The 26,579-nt window shown below is 37.7% G+C and overlaps 1 protein-coding gene across 6 annotated transcripts in view; it reads left to right on the plus strand.

Moving 5' to 3' along the window:
- astn1 (astrotactin 1) overlaps positions 1 to 26,579 on the plus strand; it is a 281,516-nt gene that overhangs the window by 247,394 nt on the left and 7,543 nt on the right. For all 6 annotated transcript variants that reach the window (XM_053233344.1, XM_053233343.1, XM_053233345.1 and 3 more), the window contains 3 exons: positions 13,299 to 13,567; positions 15,947 to 16,080; positions 16,379 to 16,530. In XM_053233344.1, coding sequence (XP_053089319.1) covers positions 13,299 to 13,567; positions 15,947 to 16,080; positions 16,379 to 16,530 — 555 coding nt within the window. The remainder of the gene's footprint in view (positions 1 to 13,298; positions 13,568 to 15,946; positions 16,081 to 16,378; positions 16,531 to 26,579) is intronic.

Genomic DNA, 26,579 nt, shown 5'->3' on the forward strand with positions numbered 1-26,579 from the left:
ATAGTGTAAAAAAAAAATTAAAATTTTTTAAAGAGGAAAAGCCCTTCTTCATATTGAGCATCACACTAAATAAATAAATAAATAAATAAATAAATAAAAAAAACTAAAAAGTGGACATATTTCAGTTTAGAAAATCGGAATGATCTTTATGGGGCTATCAGTGGAATTACAGTAATTATAGCCATTTTTTACGTAGTCCCTCCATTTTCATAGGCTCCAAAGTAATTGGACAATTGACTGATAAGCTGTTTAATGGCCAGGTGTGGCCTGTTTCCTTGTTATTTCATGACACATTAAGGAGATTATAGGTCTGGAGTTGTTGGTAGCTGTTCATGGGAACTCTCAATGTGTGGTCCATAGAGGTGTCGATACAAGTGAATGAGGCCATCATTAGGCTGAAAAACCAAAACAGACCTATCAGAGAGATAGCAGAAAGTTTAGGAGTGGCCAAATTAACAATTGGATACATTCTTAAAAAGAAGGAATGCACTGGGAAGTTCAGCACTCGCCAAAAGTCCTGAATTCTTTCCTTGGAGAAGGAAAAACCCCTTCACAACATCTAGCCAACTCAAGAACAGTCTGGAGGAGGTAGGCGTATCATTGTCAAAGTCTGCAATCAAGAGACGCCTTCAAGAATGTAAATACAGACAGTTTACCTCAAGATGCAAACCACTGATGACACTCAAGAACAGTAAGCCCAAATTGAATTGAATGTTCTTAAATGGCCAAGTCAGTCACCTGAACTCAACCAAATTGAGCATGCTTTTCGCTTACTGAAGACAAAGCTGCAGTAGAGGCCTGGCAAAGCATCTCAAGGGAGGAAACTCAGCATTTGGTGATGTCCATGGGTTCCAGACTTCAGGCAGTCATTGACTGCAAAAGATTTGCATCCAAGTATTAAAAATAATCATTATATTTATATTTCTTAGCTTGTCCAATTACTTTTGAGACAGTGAAAATGGAGGGACTATGTAAAAGAAGTGGCTGTAATTCTAAAAATAGTTAATGAAATATTTTTGTTAAACCCCTTGAATTAAAGCTTAAAGTCTGCACTCCAATCACATCTTGATTGCTTCATTTCAAATTCACTGTGGTGGTGTACAGAGGCAAAATTAGTTTTAATAGCAACTGATAAAATGTCCCTTAAACGTGTCATGCCAATCATAACACTCGTCAAAACAACACCCAAAAAGAAAAAAACAAACAAATGCTTAAATTATGTGATGCCAAGGTTAATTTGAACTGCTAACTATAATTAGCAGTGTGACATAACTTATGTCATTAAACATTATGATGTGTATCATGTCAATTGCCAGTAATGGTAGCATAACAGTGTTATTTCAATGGGAAACTCACGACAGCATATGCAGGTTTCAAGTAAAGTGATATCACATTTGTCAAAAACAAAATACGATTGTGTTTTGCATGACAGCCACTTACAAATTTTTCTAAGCATTTCCTTTTTCCTGGTCCTTTTTTGCACCAATCTTTCAGTCTAATTTGCACCAGACATGGTTGGGCCATGAACCATAAACAAACACCAAAATTTCATGATGCATTAATATTTCTGAAAACCCAAGATGCAAGTCTGGAAAAAAAAAAAAAAAATCTGTAAAGGTAGACCGTGCAAGACATTGCTGAACACATTTTTGTTGGGAAAAGAGTTTAACATTACACTTAAATGAAGAAACAACCAGCCAGTGAAAAAAAAAAGACAGTATTAGATAATATCTGTAGGAATCAGGGAATCATGAATCAGTCAGCAAAACCATTTTACCAGTCCATTTAAATCCAGAAAGCCAGTCTTTTGGCAGCTTTTCCTCACAGAACAAGGTGAGACACTTAGTTTTGATGAACACTTCTGGCAGCCAGTGGACATACTAGTTAAATTTATGGTGTGATTTATCAGCTTTCCATTTAGATGTGAAATGCTATGCATAGAGGAGTATGCCCACATTTCATATACTGAAAAAGTGAAAACAGTGAAAAGTGAAGACATTGGGCAGTGATGTTTAAAAGAAACATTAGAACTGGTTTATAGTTGCAATTTCCAGTTATTCTGATACTTCTCCCCCAACTGCCCTTTCCTTTTTTACCACCATTAAAGCATAAGGAGTTGAGATATGGCTCAGATTTTATGTGTGTTTTAAAACGCTGCCATTCAGGGCATCCAGTGAATGGGGAAAAAAATTCACATCAACTCAAATTGAATCTGTCAGTTAGAGAGGAAACTTTGTGAACAGATGAATGACTGTTAACATCTAAGGATCTCCAGAGGACTGTTTTTCACACCTGTGTAATCACAGCTTCATTAATAATGTATTTTGGATGTGTCTGTCCTGGCATGGCCTGCAGCTAGGCCAAAAACAGTGGCAGTGTTATCGTACTTAATTTTCTCATCGGGCTCATGTAATGTGCAAGAATAGCTTCTACTTCGTCTGTGGTGGAATGAGGTTAACAATGTTAAAGTAATCTACTCTAGCACAACATACAGTATAAGGCTCCATTTTAACTCCTACTTTACCCCAGATATTTGCCTCATACATATAAAACACACCCCACATGATTTTTAATATGAAAATATATGAAATATATGATTACATATTTTATCCCTATAAGTTTAACAATTGGTCTGTTATGCCCTTTCAGCATCAGAACATCACTGAAGAAGTGAACATTAGTATGTGTATCCTCCACCCACATTTCTCACACTCAATCCCTGCTGTTTGTCACTTTTTCAAAAGACCAAAAAATTGCATTTTAATTCAAGCTGCATTTTAATTCAGACTGCTACATCACTAATCAGTGCTTAATAAGTCAGTGATTTATTTGTACTCCAGCAACTCCTCAGTAAATCATCTTCCCACACTTAATTAATCTGTTTTAATAATATACATAATCTCTATATACATTTTAATAACATCTCTCTCTCTATAGAAATCCACTTAAATGGGGTATTTTTCAACAAAGCTACTGTTGGCTTTGGCATAAGCATTAGTAGGCTTTTCAAATGCCACAAGTTTAGACTGCAGTTGCCTGAAGTTCAGATTCTCTCTGACTGCTGCAGTGACAAGCAAGGTGGACCAAGAACCATAATGACAATCAAAATGCAATAACACAGTTGATTTATCTTGTTCTCCCCTTCCTAAGTACTGTTGCATAATCTAAGGCATCAGTAAACTCCCGTCCCTTTTTAACACAGTGTGATAAATGTACAACTCCTCCACTCTAGTGGGGAAGTGTTGTAGATTGGTTACTCCATTTAATGTCCTTCTCTCCTTTCTGAGCGCATAATAATCTGCTTTGTGGTAGACTTCCTGTGTTAGTTCATATTTACAAGATTCTTTGCTCCTCGACTATATTAATAATGATGACTGTATGGTCGTTAATCTTGTCTGGATCTTAGTATCCTGGTGAGGTTTCTATGATGATTGTTATTGTGATTCCAGGGTGTGCTTGAAGAGTTGTCAGGTTTGTGTACTTATGATTGATGAACCTAGTCATTAATACCATTGAACTGTGGAAGTATTGCTGGCTGGTTGGGTGGAAAGTCAGCTTTCATTGTTCTCTTTAACATTTCAAAGACCTTTTCTTTTTGCAGAGCTTTTTAGTTGGGTTATAATCAATTCATTTATTCATTCATTCATCTTTAGTAACTGCTTTATCATATTCAGGGTCAGGGTGGGTCCGGAGCCTATCCTGGCAACACTGGGTGCAAGGCAGGAGAATTCACCCCGAATAGGAATATAATGAATCCAAGAACACTTAAATTCAGCTCTGACTTTATTCAGAATAGAAACTGTACAAACTAACTTTATGCAAACTAAACTTTATCAAAGGCAGTGAAAGGTCTTTATTATTTGTATTCATTTATTTATATAGCACAATTTCATATGCAGGGCAATTCAGAGACAAAATTAAATGGGAATGATGGGAAAAAGAAATTGAAATAGAAAGTGCAAAAAAAAAAAAAAACAGTGCAATTGCCTTGCCATATTTAAAGGCACAGGTGAATAGAAATGTTTTCAGTTTACATTTTGCATTTTCCTGATATTTTGTCCAGCTGTCCTAACTGTGAACACTATTAGCTGACCAGACCCTGCTGATCTGAGATGCTTACTGGCATTGTATATTTCCAGCATACTTGAGATGTATTTAGATGAGTATCTGTTGAGATTACTTGAATTTCACCTACTGTAGACTGTACACTTTGAGGAAAAGGTGGAGAATGAATTGGAACAGAGCTGTTAGATGCAAACCCCTTGAAAAGGGCAAAGGATGAGCTGAAAGCACGGACTGCCATGTAAACACTGTGTGTGTGAGAGAGAGAAAGAGAGAGAGAGAGAGATGGTGACAGAATGGGGGCTATAGACAAGCGACTTGATAGAGCAGTCTGTACTTGTGCCCAATTACTCATTTTAGAGGTCAGAAAAGACTGGACCCCAATGACTTCTCTTTTATAATTAATCTTTCAACCAGCCACCGAGGAGGCATGTCTCAAACTGCCAATGCACGCACACACACACACACACACACACACACACAAACACAAGGGGGGGTGTAGGGGGGGTTGGGGTGATGAGATGGAGCGAGAGAGAGAGAGAGAGAGAGATGCTGCTTTATCTCCAACATGTGATGTTACAGCAGTTCCTATCCCCATGGTGAAAGACACAGTTATTCACATCAGTGTGAGTCATGAGCTGTCAGAGCTTGTGTTAAGTTGACATAAGAAGAAACCATTTAATTAGTCTGTGTGTAAAGCTTTGTTGTGTACCCCAGGTTAATTTTGCTGTGCTGTGGTATCCAAATCTGACAAAGAGGGGGTTCGTCCATATATTGATTATAGGGGACTTAATGACATTAATGTAAAATACCCCCTATCCTCACCAGTTAATCTCATCCTTTTTGGAACAACTTATAAACACTATATTAACTATTTAAAACTATTTCAGTAAGCTTGAGCTCAGTAGTGAATGAAGGAGACAAATGGAAGACTGGAACTCTGGACATTATGAATATTTGATTATGCTATACAGCCTGGTAAATATCCTCTCTGTATTTCAGTCTTTCTCTTAAGAGACATGTTGGATAGCTTTGTAATGATTAATCTTAAACAATAAAAACAGGAGTGTTGATGGGGGAAATGGCCAATTCTGCATAAATCTTTTGACTTTGTGGCAGTGGTAGTGGCAGCTCAGCGGTTAAGATGCTGGTCTACTGATTAGAAGATGGTAAGTTCAAATCCCAGCACTGCCAAGTTGCCACTGCTGGGCCCTTGAACAAAGCTCTTAACCATAAACTGCTTAGTTATACGAACATGAGATAATTGTAGGTCACTCTGGATAAGGGTGTCTGCTAAATGTAACTTAAATATTATGCAACATATTAGCTTATTCCCTAGAGCACTTAATACTTGGGACTGCGATTGCTGTAGTGGCTTTTGGGTTGCAGTTGCCACGAGCACCTTCGTACTCAGGACTCCGACAGTGCACAGTGGATAGATTTTAACCAACCGGACTTCTTGCAAAAACTGTGACTGGTTGCACAATTGCACTATTTGTCCATATAGTACACAATAATAGAAGGGATTTATTTATAACTGCACTATCTGTTGCACCCAGATGAGGATGGGTTCCCTTTTGAGCCTGGTTCCTCTCAAGATTTCTTCCTCATATTATCTCAGGGAGTTTTTCTTTGCCAGCGTCGCCTCTGGCTTGCTCATTAGGGATAAATTCACATATTTACAATATATTTTTTGTGAATCCATTTATTTCTGTAAAGCTGCTTTGTGACAATGTCCATTGTTAAAAGCGCTATACAAATAAAATTGAATTTGAACTTGAATTTAATACATCTCTCAAAGATAAAACACAGGCATGGTGATGTGAATTATAGCTAATGCAGAAATACAAATATTTGTGTAGATTCCAGACATTCTATTCCCGGGAGAAGAAAGGTAATATGAAAGTACCACAGCTCATTTCTGTCTTTGTTTCTAACATTAAGCTTAATTGTACTCCTCAACCCTGAAACCATAACATGCATTTCTCACCACAGGCCGTTCATCACCACAAATCCTCCAGTAAAGTCAGTGTCATTACATACCCTCTTTTTTTATTCTGCCTTTTCTTTCTTCACATCTAGAAGCTCTAGAAGCACATTATTAGAATGTTAGAAGAAGTAGAGTTTTGGGTGAAAAGTCAGCCTGCCAGTAAATTGCCAGTATCATGATGTTAATGTTGTGTGCTAGAAATAAAAGCTGTTCAAGCTGCCCAGTGCCTGCCACAGATAAAACTGGATTAACAGTAAATAAAAAAATGATGTGTTCTCCATATCTGCTATGTCTATGACTGTCTAATCACACTGCATATATCACTACATAGCTTGTTCGCCTGTACGGGATCATATTTAAGCACAAGAAAAGTGATGGATTGGATCTGTAATATTGGGTGATTGCACAGACCCTGTTAGATTGATCCAATATTTTAGATACTTTCTAGGTCGGTCTTGACCTTTATGTGCCATTACATATCTGTCTGTATTATAAATGACTGTCTCATGAGTGACAGGGTCAGACTATAACTGCTAGTGCTTGAGCAGTCAATTTGTGGCTAAAATCTAGAACAAAAAAAAAAAAATAATAATATTATATATATATATATATATATATATATATATATATATATATATATATATATATATATATGTATATATATATATATATATATATATATATATATATATATGTATATGTATATATATATATATATATATATATATATATATATATATATATATATATATATAATATGCAGTTAGGTCCGGAAGTATTTGGACAATGACAGAGTTTTTGTGATTTTGCCTTTATACCCCACCACAATGGATTTGAAATAGAACGATCAAGATGTGATCGAAGTGTAGACTTTCAGCTTTATTTTAAGAGGTTCCACAAAAATATGACATTTACCATTTAGGAATTACAGCTGTTTTAAGCAAAGTACTTCCATTTTCAGGGGCTCAAAGGTATTTGGACAATTGACTGACAAGAAGTTAACTGACCAGGTGCAGTCCAATCCCTCGTTACTTCAACGCAAATGAAGCAGATAAAAGGTCTGGAGTTGATATCAGGTATTGAGTTGGCATTTGGCAGCTGTTCAACTGGAGCTACCAATATGAAGTCCAAGGAGATCTCAATGCAAGTGAAGGAGGCCATCATTAGGCTGAAAAAACAACATAAATCTATAAGACAGATAGCAAAAACCTTAGGTGTGGCCAAATCAACAGTTGGGTACATTCTTAAAAAGAAAGAAAGCACTGGGGACCTCAACAACATCGAAAGGCCTGGAAGACCACGGAAGACAACTAAAGTGGATGATCGCAGAATCCTTTCCTTGGTAAAGAAAAACCCCTTCACAACATCAAAAGAAGTCAAGAATACTCTGGAGAAGGTAGGCGTATCATTGTCAAAATCTACACTCAAGAGATGCCTTCATTAATGTAAATACAGAGGGTTTACAACAAGGAGCAAACCACTGGTAACATTCAAGAACAGGTAAGCCAGATTAGACTTTGCCAGAAAACATCTAAAAAAGCCTCCCATGTTCTGGAATAAGATTCTTTGGACTGATGAAACCAAGATTACCTTGTACCAGAATGATGGGAAGAGAAAAGTATGATGAAAGAAAGGAACAGCTCATGATCCAAAGTATACCACATCATGTGTCAAACATGGTGGAGGAAGTGTTATGGCATGGGCATGTCTGGCTGCCAATGGAACAGGCTCACTGGTGTTTATTGATGTGGGCCTGGCAAAGCATCTCCAGGGAGGAAACTCAGAATTTGATGATGTCCATGGGCTCCAGACTTAGTATTTAGTATTAAGTATTAAAATTAAATTGGTTATATTTACAATTATGTCACTTTGTCCAAATAGCTTTGAGCCCCTGAGAATGGAGGTACTTGAAAATGGCTATAATTCCTAAATAGTAAATGCCATATTTTTGTGGAACCTCTTAAAATAAAGCTGAAAGTCTACACTTCGATCACATCTTGATTGTTTTATTTCAAATCCATTGTGGTGGTGTATAAAGGCAAAATCACAAAAACTGTCATTGTCCAAATACTTCCGGACCTGACTGTATATTATATATATATATATATATATATATATATATATATATATATATATATATATATATATATATATATATATATGAACACTAAATGAAAATGACATCATGAGTATCTTGAATATAATTATTTTCATTTCATTTCATATTTATTTATTTATCTAATACTCTCATCATAAATATATACATATACACACACACACACACACACACATAATCACAGATCAGCCATAAAATTAAAACCACCTGCCTAACATTGTGTGGGTCCCCCTCATGCTGCCAGAACAGCTCTGCCCTCTCAAGGTGTGCTGTGGTGTCTTGCACCAAGATGTTAGCAGCACATCCTTCAAGTCCTGTAAGTTGCGAGGTGGGGCCTCCATTGATCAGACTTGTTTGTCCAGCAGATCCCACAGATGCTCAATCAGCTTGAGATCTGGGGAATTTGGAGGCCAAGTCAACACCTTGAACTATTTGTCATGTTCCTCGAAACCATTCCTGAACAATTTTTGCAGTGTGGCAGGGCGCATTATCCTGGTGAAAGAGGTCACTCCCATTAGAGAATAGTGTTGCCATGAAGGGGTGCACTTGGTCTGTGTACTTGGTCAGTGTTTAAGTAGGTGGAACATGTCAAAGTAACATCCACATGAATGCCAGGGCCCAAGGTGTCCCAGCAGAACATTGCCCAGAACATCACACTGGCTCCTTCGGCTTGCCTTCTTCCCATAGTGCATCCTGGTGCCATCTCTTCCCCAGGTAAGCAAAGCACACGCACCCAGCCATCCACATGACGTAAAAGAAAGAGTGATTCATCAGACAAGGCCACCTTCTTCCCTTGCTCCATGGTCCAGTTCTAATGCTCACGTGCCCATTCTAGGTGATTTCAGCGGTGGACATGGGTCAGCATGGGCACTTTGACCGGTCTGCGGCTACGCAGCTCCATACGCAGGAAGCTGTGATCTGTGCCCTTCCTTGGACCACTGTTGATATGTACTAACCACTGCATACTGGGAACACCCAACAAGACCTGCTGTTTTGGAGATGCACTGACCAAGTCGTCTAGCTATCACAATTTGGCCCTTGTCAAAGTCACTCAGATCCTTACACTTGCCCATTTTTCCTGCTTCCAACCAACTTCAACTTCAAGAACTGACTGTTCACTTGCTGCCTAATATATCCCACTCCTTGACAGGTGCTATTGTAACGAGATAATCAGTGTTATTCAAGTCACCTGTCAGTGATTTTAATTTTATGTTATGGCTTAAAATTAGTGTGTGTGTGTGTGTATATACACTAATTTTACACACATTTCTACACTAATTTTAAGCTTGAAATTATTAACTATTGACAGATTGACTGTTTTACTGTGACTGTGAGGTTGTTTTATCATCAACCTCAGTGAAAAATATTATATAAATTTGACTCTAATCAAGATATTTTCATAAGATATATTTTGGTATTTGTGCCATATTTTTCATGTAGAAGTTCCTTGATTCACTATCTCTTAAATATTATTCATATTGCCTTTCAATGAAATATGTTAAATATAGCATATGCTACCCACTAAAGTGATTAAGGAAAGTTCTGTTTGTCCTGAATCAAGGGCAAATCATGGCCGCTTCTAGGCCCTGAATGTTTGGGATCAGGTGGGATCATGGATAGACTTGTCTCAATTAGTTTACTCACCAAAACAAGATGTCAGTGTTGTTTATGTCACACAGACCCAAGCCCAGGTAAATAAACATGGCTAGTCTCACTTTGAAAAGCAGTGGCTTTCATTAAGAGGTGAAGACTCTGTGAAGACTGTCGGTTAGGAATGGGAGCTGGCCGTGTACTTAAGGCCAAGGAATAAATAGAATTTAAGAGTTCTGCAGCAGACAGACAGGAGAAAGGGGAAAAGGAGGGCAAAGAAAGTCGAGCTGGAAGGCAGAATAATATGATCTACCTTATCTTTCACGGCAGCTATGATACATATGCGCTTTCATGTGCTTGTATGCTGTATTATATGTCATTAGTCTGCAGTTATTCTGACAGATATTGTTTCATATTTTAATTATTAAAAATCTGCTCAAAAAACCTGTGGGAACAGCATTATTTAAAATGTATATCTATCATCTTTCTGATGCAAGACTAATTAGTGTCATTTGTGAATCATTATTTGCTTTGACAAGTATTTATCTGACCCCTCGAGCCCATCTGCCCGAAAGCAGCCTGGTTAGATATGAAAGATGTGCATGCATCTTACATACCCATGTATACGAGTGTGCATTAGGACCAGTGCCAGTCTGTACTGCGTGAAGTACAGTTATCATACATGAAAAGATATCTTGTAGAGGTGTATGTCGCTGGGTTATGCTGAATTGGGCAGTGGTAGCTCAGTGGTTAAACTGTAGGGCTACTGAGTAGAAGGTTATGAGTTCAAATCCCAGCATCACCAAGCTGCCCCTTCTGGGCTCTTGAGCAAGGCCCTCAACTGCTCAGTTTTATAAAATGTGATAAATGTAAGTTGCTCTGGATAAGGGTGTATGCCAAATGTCATACATGTAAATGAATTATCATGAGAAGCAGCAAGCTGTGGAGTGCAATTTATCTTTGCTTAAGTGTACAGATGTAGTCTAACCCACCAGCACAATGAAATATATCTCATTTTATGATGATGCAAAGGTCAAACTATTGTTCAGACCCAAACATGTAGTCTACCTTATTCAGAATTTTAATAGTCGTAGTGCATAAATGCATGGCCAGGTACTTGCATTCACTTTGCAAACTGTATAAAGGGGAAGCCTGAGTTTGTGATCCTCTTACCCTGGAGGGTATGGTAGCTTAGTGGTTAGCAGGTATGCCTTGCACCACTGTGGTTGGGGGTTCAATTCGTGAAACATGAGTTTGCATATACTCCCCATGCTTCGGGGGTTGCTTCCAGTCCAAACGCATACATTGTAGGCTGATTGGCATCTCTAAATTGTCCATTGTGTGTGCCCTATGGCACCTGGTCCAGGGTGTCCCCCACCTTGTGCCCCGAGTCCCCTGGGACAGGCTCCAGGCTCCCTGTAACCCTGTGTAGGATAAGCAGTACAGAAAATAGATGGATGGATCTGTCCCTTCTGTTTTATTTCATGGGTGTATGAAGTTTAGATTGAACCTACAGCACCCCCTTTTGTCCACTGAGTGAACTATCATTCCTGAAGCCTTAAGCCAATGCTAATCCACAATGCACAGGAAAGATCTTGAGATATTTCACCTCTAAAATGTGATAATTGCTGAGCAGAGGCACGTGTAAATCCCTCAAATATCTGTGAATATTAAAGGATTTCTCATCATTAAGAGATAGTTTTACTATTTTTTTCAAGCAAAAAATGTAACATTTTTCTTAGCTCCCCTTGTTTAATGTGTCTTGTTTAAAAGTAAAGCTTTTTTCAGACTATCAAAACTATCAGAGCAAATTGCTGCCTTATATATCCCACTCCTTGACAGGTGCCATTGTAACGAGATAATCAGTGTTATTCAAGTCGCCTGTCAGTGGTTTTAATTTTATATTATGGCTTAAAATTATTGTGTGTGTATACAAACACCAATTTTACACACATTTCTACACTAATTTTAAGCTTGAAATTATCTTACACAGTCTAAGCTAATATCAGTGGTATGACATTTATCTACATCTGACATCTAATTTTCCTAATGCTGTTTTTCACTTTGTTAAATCTTTTTTTCTCACCCCTAAAGCTTTTACCACCATCTGCAGTGTTTAATGACTACCTGGTAAAACAGACCATACAGTTTGGCTCACAGTGCCTTCCTCTGTCTCTTATATCTCTCTTTGATTAATTAAACTCCATAAAGAGCTTTCAAAGCTATACACACTCACCAAAAGAGCCTAGAGGTGCTCATCTACTGATGCATGGTGTCGCACTGAACCCCGGATGCGGATGCCAGCTTTTCCCAAGATCATGAACAGACATTAAATAACAAAAGATCTCTTACCCCTTCTCCAAGAAACCAAGTTTAATTAAATAGTTTGTCAGAGGTGGGGGATTTCAGATAGAAGGCCCCTCACCCTCTCTCTCTTTCTCTCTCTCTCTCTCTCTCTCTGTGTCCAGTGGATTGATGGGGGCTTGAGTTGGCTCTGCTCATTTATAGAGTTTAGCAGAAATTTCACTTCTTTACTTCTTTATTTGTCTCATGTTTCCGAGACTAGGAGCAAGCTAACCCTGACAGAGTACAGGCTGAATGAACAGTGGGTTGCGGCACAAACTCTTTACACATTGCAACCATAAACGTATGTCTTTTTTAAGTATGAAGGCTTGCACAAGCAATATGTTATTCCCTAATTGGCTGTTGAACTCAGAAATGGCTTGTGTATTTGACAAATTAAGCAGAGTAAGCCAAAGTTGTTCCAGATTCTTTTGGGGTGGGGGAAATGGAGACAGAAATGATCAGAAACAGAGTTTGCTTAGATTATGTTCCACTAAATTTTAGTGAAACATAACAGAATGACTCATTCAGTGAAATACATGCACATGTGGTGTCTGTCAAGTTTTGGTGTGGTAGGTTGCTTTGAAATTTTCTTATGTATCTATTATTTTGCTCTTATAGAAATCTGATGTATGAATCTGAATATGAATATGCAATTTAGAATGCTCCCAAGTCTACACAGGTCTTCTGGTATAAACCCAAAACCAAGCAACTATATGCATGCAGGCCTGACCTAACTCAGACTGCACGCAATGAGTGCTTTCATGTTTTGATCATTCACATTTTGTTCTCCAGAATTAATAATAATAATAATAATAATAATATTGTTAATAATAACAATAATAATAATAATAATAATAATAATAATAATAATAATAATAATAATATTATTATTATTATTATTATTATTATTAATATTATTATTATTATTATTATTGCTGTTGTTCTTGTTCTTGTTGTTGTAGCATGAATTAGTGTCAGTTTCTGTTGTTATCTTTTAATAATGCCTGACTCATTTTCTAAGATTATTTATGCTTTTTTTGCATTATTGCCACCAGTGCTATCATTTTAAACATTAATTGACAATACAGAATAACAAAATGTTATCTGTTTTAAAAAAAACATTGCATTCAGTTGTGTTCAACAAAATTCTGTCCCTTTCTGATACTGATTACATAAACGCAAATCCTGTTGCAGGTAATTCTCCATCTGATGAGTCAGAAGAGCGGGATAAAGAGGCACGCGCTCTCACCTATCCAGCCTATATAGCCAGCCTGCTGGACTCGGGGGCCAAGCGTTTGACAGCAGGTGTGCGCATGGACTGCAGCAGCCAAGGCCAGTGTCCACTCTCATGCCACCTGTGCCACATGAGCCCTGGGACACCAAGGCCCACAGAGCCTGTGCTACTGCAAGTCACCAAGGCAGCACCAATCTATGAGCTTGTCAACAACAATGAAACCTACCAGGTGTGTGTGTCAGATTAGCTCAATATTAGTTACACTATAAATTAGATATAATTTAGTTTCTCATACTACTATACTGCAACACTCTTCTTTAGGTCTGTACCCAGTGATAGTTAGCTAAGATCCTATGATGAGAAAAAAACTTGTTTACTGCCCATTAAAAAAAGTTTATTTATTGTTTTATTTCGTGTAAGTCATAGCAAGACAGTAGCATTCTGACATTTGAGCATAAGTGAACTTAAACATGTTGGTTCAAGTGATCTCCTACATTAATACCACATTTATTGTACTAGCACAGATTGTTCTAGAAATATGGCTGTTGAGCTGTTGAGTATTTGGAGGATGGGACACTGTGCATGTTGTGGTAGGCAGATATCATTCCTAGCCTATAAAACAAATGCATCCTATGATCTTAAACAGCCTAGGTTATATAAAATTTAAAAATATATAAAAAAGAATGTGCTCACTTCTCAAAGCTCAGGCTATGGCTACAGTGCCTTTAATGGAGAACGTGAGGGTGAGTGACCTAAGCATGGAGAGCAGTATTGGCAAGCGCAAGGTGCCATGGATGTTCACACAAAGGTATTCAAGAGCATGTAGCACTGAAGTGAGCCTGAGAGGCTCCTGAGAACACTTCATTTCTCTGAGTGCTGAGACACGCACACTTCCTTTCCTCACTCAGCTGGGTCTAGACTCTGGCTGCAAGTGAAATTAATTAAAGTAAAAAAAAACCATGGTCTAAAATAAAAAAAAGTAATTTATAATCTTTATTTTTTATGCTAACACATTGTCATCCTTGAAAATAAATAAGTAATTTTTGTTGCTTATGTTTTTTCCTTTCGGACATGCCCTTAGTTATTCTTCCTGCAAAGAAGGAATCTGGAATAATTGTAACAACAGGGGTGTGTGGAAAAATAAATCCTCAAAATGAAAACTGTGTGGCTAGCACTACACCATTTTTAGGAACCCTTAAAGGGGTCGCATATACTAGTGCAGACTGACAACACCACAGTGGTGTTTTACGTCAACCACTGAGGGAACAAAATTGCATGTGATATTGATGCAGTGTATAAAACTAGTCACAACTGTCTTGGGTCCACAGACTGCCTTTGACCTCCAGGCAAAATTATGTTCACACAGTGGGATCAGGAAATGAGGAAACGTGATAGGGGTGATGATCAAGTTGGGCAGAAAATGGGGGGAAAAACATTCTTTTCTAGTACATTACATTATGTCATATGTTAATGATACCAGTCTTAGTGTTCTTAGTGTTAATTGCATTGTGCTGTCTGAGATGCGTGTGTTGAGTGTACTGTGTTGTGACCAAATACCAAGAAAAATTTCTGATACATGTATATGGCAAATAAAATGATTCTGATTCTGCTTTGTATTTCTTTGCTATGGCCACTAGACTGTGCTTTGTGCATTGAAAGACTTGTATGTTTTTTTAGATGGTCTATGGTTCTCAAAGTGGAATGTTAACAAAGTGGCACATAGTTACTAGCCTACTTGACTCATCACTTAATGTGTTTAATCCAAACCTCAATAACTACAAAACAAATATACCTATAAATAATGTCAGCTTGAAATTAATAAATTTAATGAAAAATATTCTATGAGTGGAAAGTTCAGGAATAAAAAGGTGTATGGCTCCAATAAATATTATTGTACACATTTAAATAATGATCTTAATATTTGGACGGTTGGATTATGTTAAAAAAAAAAATCTGTACTGAGGATTCAGTGGAATTTATTATAGGGGCCCTGGGCTGCAAAAAGTTTGAGAACCCATGTTTTAGTTAATGATTCAATATTCAGCGTCTCTGATGTGGATAAATTGTAAAATTTTGTTTTAGTTGATGTTAGTAGTCCCTTTGCTAGATATTTTAAGCTCCACAAGTTAATCAAAAATATACTTTGGATACGGATACTCTTGTATCTGCTTGGTTGTGATGGTTGTCAGTCTACCTGTCAGTCGAAAGTCCTTCTGTCGAAAGTCGAAAGTCCTTCGAAAGAAACTTCTTAGATACTAGTAACAATGTTTGGTACACTGTATAACCAACAGTATGTTGACACCTGACCATTGAACATCCCATTCCAAAACCAGGGGCATTTATATGGAGTTGCCCCTGCCTTTGCTATTATAATAATCTTCACTCTTCTGAGAAGGCTTTCCACTAGATTTTGGACTTTGGCTGTGAAGATTTGCCTATTTGGCCACAAGAGCACAACAGATTGGGATGATGTCCGGCAAGACGGCCTGGCACAAAGTTGGTATCCCAATTCATCCCAGAGGTGTTCAGTGGGTTTGAGGTCAGGGCAGGAAAGAAAACAGTACATAGGTCTTCTACCTCCCTCACATATTGTCTTTGGCTTTGGCAGGCTCTGCAGGAAGCTATGATGAGCATGTTGTGGTGTTCAGGGAAAGGCGACGTCATTGATGACTGGTGTCGCTGTGACTCCAGTGCCTTTGGTGCTGATGGACTGCCAACGTGTGCCCCACTTTCTCAGCCAATGTAAGGCATGCAAACATGTGTCTAAGTCACACAAACACAGACCTGCCTGATGAGTTTGTGATAGTGAAGACCTCTGTACTCTGTAAATGTAATTTACACACACACATACACACACAAATCTCCAGCTAACTAGACTAGGGTTCCAACTTCAAAAAAAGTCAGACCACAGACACTTTTCTGAAATCTAAAATCTGTAATATCTCATTTTTAAATTTTATTTTATTAGGTGCTCATTTTGTATGGCTACCCATATTGCTCAGAGGATACAGTAGATGACCTATTTTCCCTTTTTGCTCAGGCTCAAGCTGTCCCACTCATATGAACCCAGCAGCTCATTGGTTATTTTGGAATGGAATCATGCAGAACCACCAATTGGTGTGCGCATTGTTGATTATCTCATCAGCCAGGAGAAAATCACTGAGAGGACTGACCACACAAAAGTTGAAACAGGCAAGTCAAATTTACTTTTTCTACATTCTTTAGAATAAATTTGCTGTCAGAATGTGTGCCAAGATGCTGAACACTGAGTTTTGATTTTGAACACCAAATTTATTGGAACAGCAGGTAATGATCTCACATACAGTGATGAAAATTGTTATAATGTGCAACCTGTACTTATTTGCTATGACCACTAGGTTGTGCTCAACATCACAGAAATAATAATGAGTACGGTGTCTCAAGTCTAGTGATAGAGTCTAGCTCTGACTCAATTCATATTGATGTATCAATATCTTTTAGATATACAGGTTAGGAAGTAAAGAGGAAGTAACAGCATAAAGTGAATTAGTAAGATATTGGGCAACCACAAGCTACCAGAAGAGCTTCAGTGAGCCTTGCTGAAGATTATGCAAGTCTCTATATCTGTACTAAAGGGATGAACACAATTGTTGTGATAAATGTTGAGATATTATCTCAATCATTGTTTTGATGAAGGTAGTGGAGATCGTTGTCTAACACATGGCTCCAGAATCTACCAAAGGAGTTCAACTGGATTGAGATCTGATGAAGGACATACCTTATGATTTACATAATTTTCATCCTCAAACCATTCAGTGAGCCCTCATGCCCTGTGGATGGGGAATTTGTAGCTATACCCAGAAGAGACCACTCCCATCAGGCTAGGAATATTTCTTCATTGTATAAAGATGATTAGTCAGATTAGTCAGATTTTTTAATTTATCCTTATTTAAACATCCACTCTTTTCAACTGGGGTGAGAAGAAAAGCACCTCAAACACATCAAACTTTGAGGCGACTGAGCTACAACAGCAGAAGACCACATTAAGTTCCACTCCTATCAGCTAAGAACAGGATTGTGAGTTTACAGTGGGCACAGGCTCATTGCAAGATTTTTTTTTCCTTCTCATTTATTTCTCAAAAAGAGGCCCAGCTGCAGAGAAGCAACTACTACACTGACTGTTATAATATTAATTAGGTGTTTGTCTTAATGTTGCCATTTTTATGGTTATGATTAATCTCCACATGCTTGCTACCTACTTACCTTTTGACTCATTAATGTGCTAACTGGCTACCGAATGACTAGACATCTCATTTTCACATTATTATTATTTATTATAATTATTATAAATGTCTATAGCATATGGAAATGGAACATGAGTTTTATATAAGCAGGAGACTAATGCTGCCCTCCTCGGCTCCCACACATTTATTTAGTTGTTTGTTCTTTGTTTCAAATACTGTGAGCAGGCCTATCTTGTGGTCCTTTTTTTTAGCCTGTATGTCTTGGCTTTCTTATCTGGTCTGGATTCTTCCTTAACTTTAGAGCCTTATACATTGCTTCCCTCTCCGAAGTTATTGGGATTACCCCATCCAAGTTGGACCTCAGACATGATGGCGGCTATAAAAGAAAAGAACATAACATTATATCAAGCCCAAATGTGGGATTGTGAAACATGATGAATGAAGAGGTGCTATTGTATGAGCTCAACTGTATGGGGAGCCAGAATTGTGTGTTTGTGTGTGTCTGTGTGTGTTCTTTAATTAAAGACATAAGACCTTATTTTTTGTAAAGACTCTGTTGTGTGTTATACAGTGAAAACTATTATGTGACTACTGGGACATTGAAGTGAAATTTTATTTAAAAAAATTTGCTTATTATTGCCTTCTAAAAGATACATATTAATAAAATATGCTTTGTGTTTAGAACCTCCAATTTCAGCAGAGCATACATTGCAGTAAATGCTCTTAAATTACATTTGTGAAAATTCCTTTGGATGGTTAATTTCCCCTAAAAGGGAAAAAATCTGGTGTAGAATAGAAACTACACAGAAATTTTAAGATTCCACTAGAGGACAAAAACAAAGAATCCTTCAGAGTGCTAGATGAAACCTTTTTTTCTAAGTATGAACATATGTGCCTTGATGTGCTTGTGATAGTCTTGATAACACCCTTAGAGATAACTTTCTTTGAAGTTTTGACAAGCCTTATTGGATTTCTCTTTCAGTTGTGAATTAAATTGAAGGCTGAATTTCAGTTTAATTTATAATAAATATTATTTAGGTTAGTTTAAAACTTTTTCAATCTTTCCTTTCTCATGAGCCTGTGGGATAAGTGTGACGTATGTTTAGGATCATGTTCTTGCTGCACTATTAAATGCCCGATTTATATTGGCCTATAACAGCATGGCTCTGACAATAGTTCTAGCTGCAAGGATTTCAATCTATTAAAAAGAACTGTAAATGGATAAAAAGTATGATTGTAATAGTTGGCCACTTGTAATCATTGCTGTGGTATAAGAAAAATATAACATTTTGCATTAGGCTGTTACACTACACTGTTCCTGATTATTTTCCTATAACATCATGCCCTGTCATGTTATATTTCTTACAGAATATGTGTGTACAAATCAGAATGATATTTTTAAGCACAATGATATAAAAAAAACTCCACAGTATAAGACAATCTTTAGAAAAAAAAAGTAGTAAGCAAAATAGGTAGTCAAAAGTAAGTCCCAAACATAATTTCATATACTGGAATATATGAAGTATGCATTGGACTTAATCATGAATCTGTAATTGTCTTTGCTGTACATAAAGACCATTTCCTTCTTTTCAATAAAGTCCCAGGAAAATTCCTTTAATTATCAGTTGTTTGGTGATCAATTAGAAGTACCACATTAACAAAGACAGCATAACTGATCTAAAACTATGGAATGAATTTAATTCGGCCAAACCTCAGTCATTTCCCCAGGTTCATGGATTCCTTTGCCTAATGAGAGAGGCATTGCTGTGTAGACTTTCTGTGATGTCATCGGGTTTTATGGATTTCTACATTTTCATCATTGCAAAATGCTTACTCCTCCAGTATGTCCATCCTTATATGTGTGATGCCAAAGTAATCTGGTTTTAAACTGCTGTGTTGCATTGATCTCTTCTTCACTTTTGTCTACATGTCCATCATAATTATTTCTTTAGTTTTAATTTTGGTTTGTTTTTTCTCCTTAAAGCCAGAGTCATAAGGAAAACTCTAGTAGCTAAATCCAGTTCTATTAACTGCTTCTTTTCTGTTCAATTTAAGGAATATGGAACACTTCAGCAATCAGAAGTATAACCCTGAGTGTTGCAAAATATTATGCTTCATGCTGTATGTTGTGTTCTGAACAATATCTTTATAGCATTTTCTAGAAGCTTCAGCAAAGTCCACAAGTTGAAAAACTGATTAGAAAAAAGCTTATCCTGTTTCTGCACACTCATGAGAACCGTATGAAGCATAATCATGGAAACCATTTATGCTGTAAAATGCTTTCTCTTTATCTGCTGCAGTGGGGGGAGCAGATTCCGGTCGTCTGTATTGAACCTTCTGTTGCACTTTTCAGTTGCTCTTTTGTTCATTCCATAATGGTTCTGTTACCGTGGAGATTATCTTAACAAGCTCAGGAGAATCAGATCATATGGCAGTGCTGTTGCATGTGCGTGTTTAGCAAAGTTTAGGAGTCTTCAACCCTGAAGTGGAGGCTTAGACCTTGAAGAAAGTTGAAAATTAAAGAAGATGGAAGCAGTATTACATCTGAGGTGCAGAGGCCGGATGTCTTTGACAGCTGCTATTTGTGCACTAATCGAGCACTTAATGGGATTCAGGCACACAATGTGACATCATAGAGTTCTCTTGCATTCCTCCTCTTTTTTTTTGCTTTCTACATTGTGCAAAGGTATGGCCCATGTTAGTGAGAAGTCTACTCTCAGCTTCTGCGCTGATAAAACAAACCCTGGGCTTTGATTGTGCCGTTTATGCAGCAGTCACTGGAACGTGACACTCTGACTGCAAGCAGATTACCCATGGAACTTAGGCCAGGGTGACTGCCTTTTTTCTCCCCGTAAAATGGCATGATCCTGCAGGAACGAGAATCGTGGAATCCTTTGTGTAAAGGGGGAAGACACTGTTTCATTGCTAAGGAATGTCTCAGTTGGACCATTTGCCCAGATGAATTATCTCACTCAGTCAGGCTTTACCAGAGCAGGTACAGTGCAGAAGTTGACACTGCTCACTTATACACACACGTGTATGTGTCTGTGTAGTCATGGGTATATGTATATGAACAGAGAATGTGTACAAACCTTAAATGCAGGGAAGAGACAAGACAGACCACAGATATTGTATATGCATATGCACACACAGTAGCCTTACACCTGGGAGAGGTTCAGCAACCTGGTGATTTTTTTTAACACCACGAAAACAAAAGTCTCCTTTTGTCAGTGGAATTAGAGGTCACCAACATCTTTATTGATGCAGGTGGTGTTATGATCTGTAAATTTAATGGGTGAAAATGAAGTGTGTTTGGCAATAGTGCAGACTGCGCTATGGGAACTGACTTTTCTCTCACTTTCAGTTTAAAGCCTACACAGATGTTTTCATGTTTCCTGCCCTTCAAGTGTGGCCCAGATAGCAGATGCCCATTTTGGTCAGGCACATCTGGTCTTGGCCTATGGTTAAAGGTGCATTCCTTGAGTTTTTTTTTTATTCAATTTGTGATTCAGAGGCATGAAAATATGTTGGTGGAATTCTGCTAGCATTCCATACGCATTCTGTAGCTAGACAGCACCGATAGTCTTGGTGACATTAAGACAGTGAAGCACAATTGTTTCAATACACTAATGTACCATGAAGAAATCATTACCAATTAGACACTAGGTATTTTTCTGTATAGCTACATTGAGAGTGGAAGAAGAGGGACTACTCTGATTTACATTAAATCGATTCCAGAACAAGAAAATTAAAAAGAGGCAGTGGATCAATAGTTAAACTTTCTTTGAAGTTAGAGATAACTCTGAACAATTTTATATAATATAATATATATATTATATTCCAGCTTGTCTACTTAAGTTCTTTTAATCACTTTTTCATGTTGTGTGCGTGGAGTCAATAAATCTTTGTTTTCTAGGCATTTGTTCACCTTTTCCTAACCCTTGCTTCCGTGTCAAGTATGAAGTTCTAGTGTGCATTCAGGAATGAGCATTTATCTTAGCCTAATCAAAGTTAATCAAAACCGATACAAAACTGACTCCTTAACAACACTATGACGTAGATAGCAAGTGCAGCTTCCATATTAAACTCTCCTTGCACAAAAGTGAAAGCAGATTGAAGTGTTCATTCCACTCCCATCCAAGTAAACACAACTTAGTGCTGACACCCCCTCATCAGCTACAATTAGCATTTTATATCCTACTTTCCCCTGAACAACACTATCCTTTTCATGTGGGAGATTGAATCTGTTAATCTTTTTTTTTCTGAGGTAGTGCCAAATGTTGATGCACTACAAACTGTTGTTATCCATCTCCTTGCTGTTTGCTCATCAGAATAGACAAGGAGGACCAGATGTTATTTGTTGAGTCTCAGTGCTGCTGCCAAGTCTGATGGTACTGCAAGTTGCTGCTTTAATGGAATGGGTAAAACTGCCAGTACTTTGGACAAGGAGGTGCTCCTGTGATGTGTGTGGAATTTGGCGTTCAGGATAAAATGTGTACCTGTTTAAAAAGAACAAAAGAACGTCTATGTGTGTGTCCTCTGGTTTACTTACTTTATTTCTCTTTCTTCCTATCTCTAAACTGTTATTCATTAACATTTTAATGCAGGAAGATACATGGGAAAACATGAAAATGTACAGGACTTAATTCAATCAAGACTAATGCAGAGTCACTGACTTCTTCTCAGTCTTGAAGGATGCTGTCACGTCCATGCTGATTGTGTCCCATTGATGCAGCACACTCTGCATCCCCTGCTTCCCCTTTTTACTGGTGGTTGTAGCTACCTGTTCTCATTAATTGTCACTATTTCTGTTGATTGAGTGTACCTTCTCCTTGTACATAGTAAATTGTACAGTGTTACTTTGATTGTGTAACTTTGACTGTTTCCTTGTACAACAAATTTGATCATTAACTGTCTCCTTTGTTGGTTCTCTGTGGCTTTTGTCTTCTACTTAAGATCATTGTCCTTCCCACTGAACATTCTGAAGTTTGGTGTATTTATAGTCGGGCTCATAAGAATATGGACAGTGACACAATTTGGCCTCTGTACACCACCACAGTGGATTTGATATGAAGCAATCATTTCAAAAAAGATCTGATTGAAGTGTAAACTTTCACAAAAATATTGCATTAACCATTTAGGAATTAAAGCCATTTTTTACAGAGTCCCTCCATTTTCACAAGCTCATAAATAATTGGACAATTGACTGATAAGCAGTTTAATGGCCAGGTGTGGCCTGTTTCCTCGTTACTTAATGACAAGTTAAGGTGATAAAAGGTCTGGAGTTGTGATTTGCATTTGGTAGTTGTTCATGGGAACTCTCAATATGTGGTCCAAAAAGATGTTGATGCAAGTGCAGGAGGTCATCATTAGGCTGAAAAACAAAACAGACCTATCAGAGAGAAAACAGGAACTTTAGGAGTGCCCAAATCAACAATTTGGTATATTCTTAAAAAGAAGGAATGCACTGGCGACTTCAGCAACACCAAAAGACCTGGAAGATCACGGAAAACCACTAAAATGGTTGATTGCAGAATTCTTTCCTTGGTGAAGAAAAACCCTTCTAGCCAAGTCAAGAACACTCTGGAGGAGGCAGGTTTATCATTGTCAAAGTCTACAATCAAGAATGTAAATACAGAGGGTTTACCTCAATATGCAAACCACTGGTAACAATCAAGAACAGAAAGCCCAGATTAGAAACCTCAAAAAAAAAAACCATCAAACAAACATCCTGCCCAATTCTGGAATAAGACTCTTTGGACAGATAAAACCAAGATGAACTTGTACCAGAATGATGGGAAGAGAAGGAAAGGAGGGCCTCATGATCCAAAGCATATCACATCATCTGTCAAACATGGTGGAGGCAGTGTTATGGCATGGGCATGTATGGCTGCAAATGGAACTGGGTTACTAGTGTGTATTTATGATGTGACTGCTGATAGAAGTAGCAGGATGAATTCTGAAGTATATAGAGCTATACTTTTTGATCAGATTCAGTCAAATGCTACAAAACTAATAGACGGTGCTTCACAGTACAAATGGATAATGTCCTGAAACCTACCGAGAAAGCAACCCAAGGGCTTCTTAAGGTAAATAAATGGAATGTTTTTAAATGGCTGAGTCAGTCACCTGACCTCAACCCAATTGAGCATGCTTTTCACTTACTGAAGACAAAACCTAAGGCAGAAAGACCCACAAACAAGCAGCAACTGAAGGCGGTTGCAGTAAAGGCCTGGCAAAGCATCTCAAGGGACGAAACTCAGCATTTGGTGATGTCCATGGGTTCCAGACTTCAGGCAGTCATTGACTGCAAAGGATTTGCATCCAAGTATTAAAAATAATCCTTATATTTATAATTGTTAGTTTGTCCAATTACTTTTGAGCATGTGAAAATGGAGGGACTATGTGAAAAATGGCTATAATTCCTAAACGGTTAATGCAATTTTTTGTTAAACCCCTTGAATTAAAGCTGAAATTCTACACTTCAATCACATCTTGATTGCTTCACTTCAAATCCATTGTGGGGGTGTACAGAGGCAAAATTACATAGAATTGTGTAAATGCTTATGCTTATGTGAACTGTGCAAATGCTTATGGACCCAACTGAATATAGTAATTCTAAAGCTGTCTTTTCTAGATCCTATTAATGATTTGCTGGCTTTCTCTAGTTCCCAGTCCAGAATATTCCCGTGTTTTGGCCTTTGCCATTTACTCTGGATTTAGATAATGGATTTACCTGTACTATTCTTTTCAATTCAATTCCATTCAATTCAGTTTTATTTGTATAGTGCTTTTAACAATGGACATTGTCACAAGGCAGCTTTACAGAAATAAATGGATTCAAAAATATATTGTAAATATGTGAATTTTTGTACATTGTTCTAACCCTGTCTACACGTTTGATCCCTGCCTGCTACTGATTAATATTAATGATATAGTGCTACTAAATATTTCAAGTATAGTGCTACTATATATGTCATGCTTGCATCTTCCATCTTACTCCCACACCTGTACATCACAGTGTCCTTGCACAGTTGTAAATCAGGCAATATTTTTTATCTGTTTCAGATTCATGCTAGTCCAAGACTGTGTGCATTGCATAACATAATTAGTACAAAAGGCACTTCAGAAAACAGTGCACTTGCTCAAAAGCATCAGGTTATTGTGAATTGGGGGATCTGTAGGTGGAACTGAATTCAGAGAATGCTTGGCACAATTGCTATACGAAATGATTTGCCCATGTTTCTCTCAAACTGTAGGTGATTTGCATGGTGTATTTATGACCTGCGCATTATCTAACCAGAGCCCATTTTTTGTGTGTTCAGCTTAATTAAAATACATGACAGAAACAGTTAAAAAGATAAGTGGGACGATAATGGCTTGCTCTGGTCTTTTTTTCTGAGGCAGAAAATATGATCCCAGTGACTTTGAACACCATGTGGTTTTTGGTGCCAGACAGGCTGGTTTGGATATTTCAGAAACACACAACAGTCTATAGAGTTTACACCGAATGGTGCGAAAACTATTCTTTACAGGTCACTGACTTTTGCTGGATGACCTCCTCTAGGCTGTTGTGCTATACTCTTTCCATTTTTGAATAATTTTTTAAATTTTCCTCTAGTTTTTTTTTTTTTTTTTTTGGGATTGATTCTTTTCAAGAACTTTGTCCCAGACTTGTTTTGGTAGCTTCTTTTCTTCATGATGCTGTTTGTATGTTCTTTAACAAACTATGGGGCCTTCCAGTAACAGGTATATTTTTATTGAGATCACATGATACTTTCATTACGCACAGGCTGACTCCTGAGTACTTATGCAAGTCACTATAAATTTAGACACTATAAAAGCTCCTTCAAAAAGGTATGAATTACTTTCTGAAGTGCTTTATTTTTTGAAAAATTGTATAAAATTAAACTCACCATATTCATCCATAAATTGCAGGATGCAACAGATAACTTTTATAGGACTTGAGTAGGTATTGTTGCATAAATACCTAATTCTAAAAGAATCACAAAAAGCAAAAAAGTTTACCACAGCATGTCAGTACTTTTTTTTTTTAATTTCATAAATGTATTTGCTTCATAACCTAGTGACCAAGATATTATTTCCCCTCTGTGGGTGACAGGAATGAATGAATATTTACGAATAAGGCTGTTCACCCAGTCTCTTTCACTGCCACTTTTTATTAGTTTGAGGACATGGGTCTCCCGCACTAGGCTACATGCCATGTAAATACGTGTCAGGTAGACAGTGTGTACATACACATTCAACCATCTTTTCCTCTCCCAGGTTTATCCTGGCACTGGCCATCCTCTTTTCAGTATGCCCAAGACCCCTGTGGTTTTTCAGAGCCGGAGGCCCACAGGGGTTTTGGCTGCAAGACACCATCACCTTTTTAAAGGTTTCCTCTGAGTCCACAGCACGGGTTTTCCTCTTGCAAAAAAGACACACCGGAGCCCCTCGTGTCATATTTTATGACGCAAGCAAACCAGCTGGACAAACAGCCTCTTCCTCGGCTTTATAATAAGACCCATAAGACTCTGTAGACTCTTTATTTTGGTGTTTTCAGGAACTTTGAGGAGCTTAAGTTGCATGAAATCCAAAAACACACCCTGACCCATAGCTGTCTAAATACCAGAGCCAAAAAGTCTCCATTCCTAGAAGGTTTCTCTGTGTTCTTTACATTAAAGCATGTGAAAGTGTGGGGAAACCCTTCTTTGGACAGTGCTGCCTTTCAAATTCTGACAGGGTTGAGAGTCATGCTGTCTTGTTCAGAGTTATGGAAACGCTGTCGTTTGAAGTGTTAGAAGGTTAAAATGTACAAATAGAATGGATGTATTTGTAAGCTAACCACTGGAAAAAGGCATTAGCTCACCAAAACCACCTAAACATGTGTCTTGTCAGGTCCACAAACGCAGAGCATACTGGAAGCTGTGTGGCCTTATACGAGTATCATTAATCATATTTGACAATCAACAAACTGACACTGAAATTTTAGTATACAGCTTTTTTTCAGCTCAA

The sequence above is a fragment of the Pangasianodon hypophthalmus genome, chromosome 4 (assembly GCF_027358585.1).
Source record: "Pangasianodon hypophthalmus isolate fPanHyp1 chromosome 4, fPanHyp1.pri, whole genome shotgun sequence".
Taxonomy (NCBI): Eukaryota; Metazoa; Chordata; class Actinopteri; order Siluriformes; family Pangasiidae; genus Pangasianodon; species Pangasianodon hypophthalmus.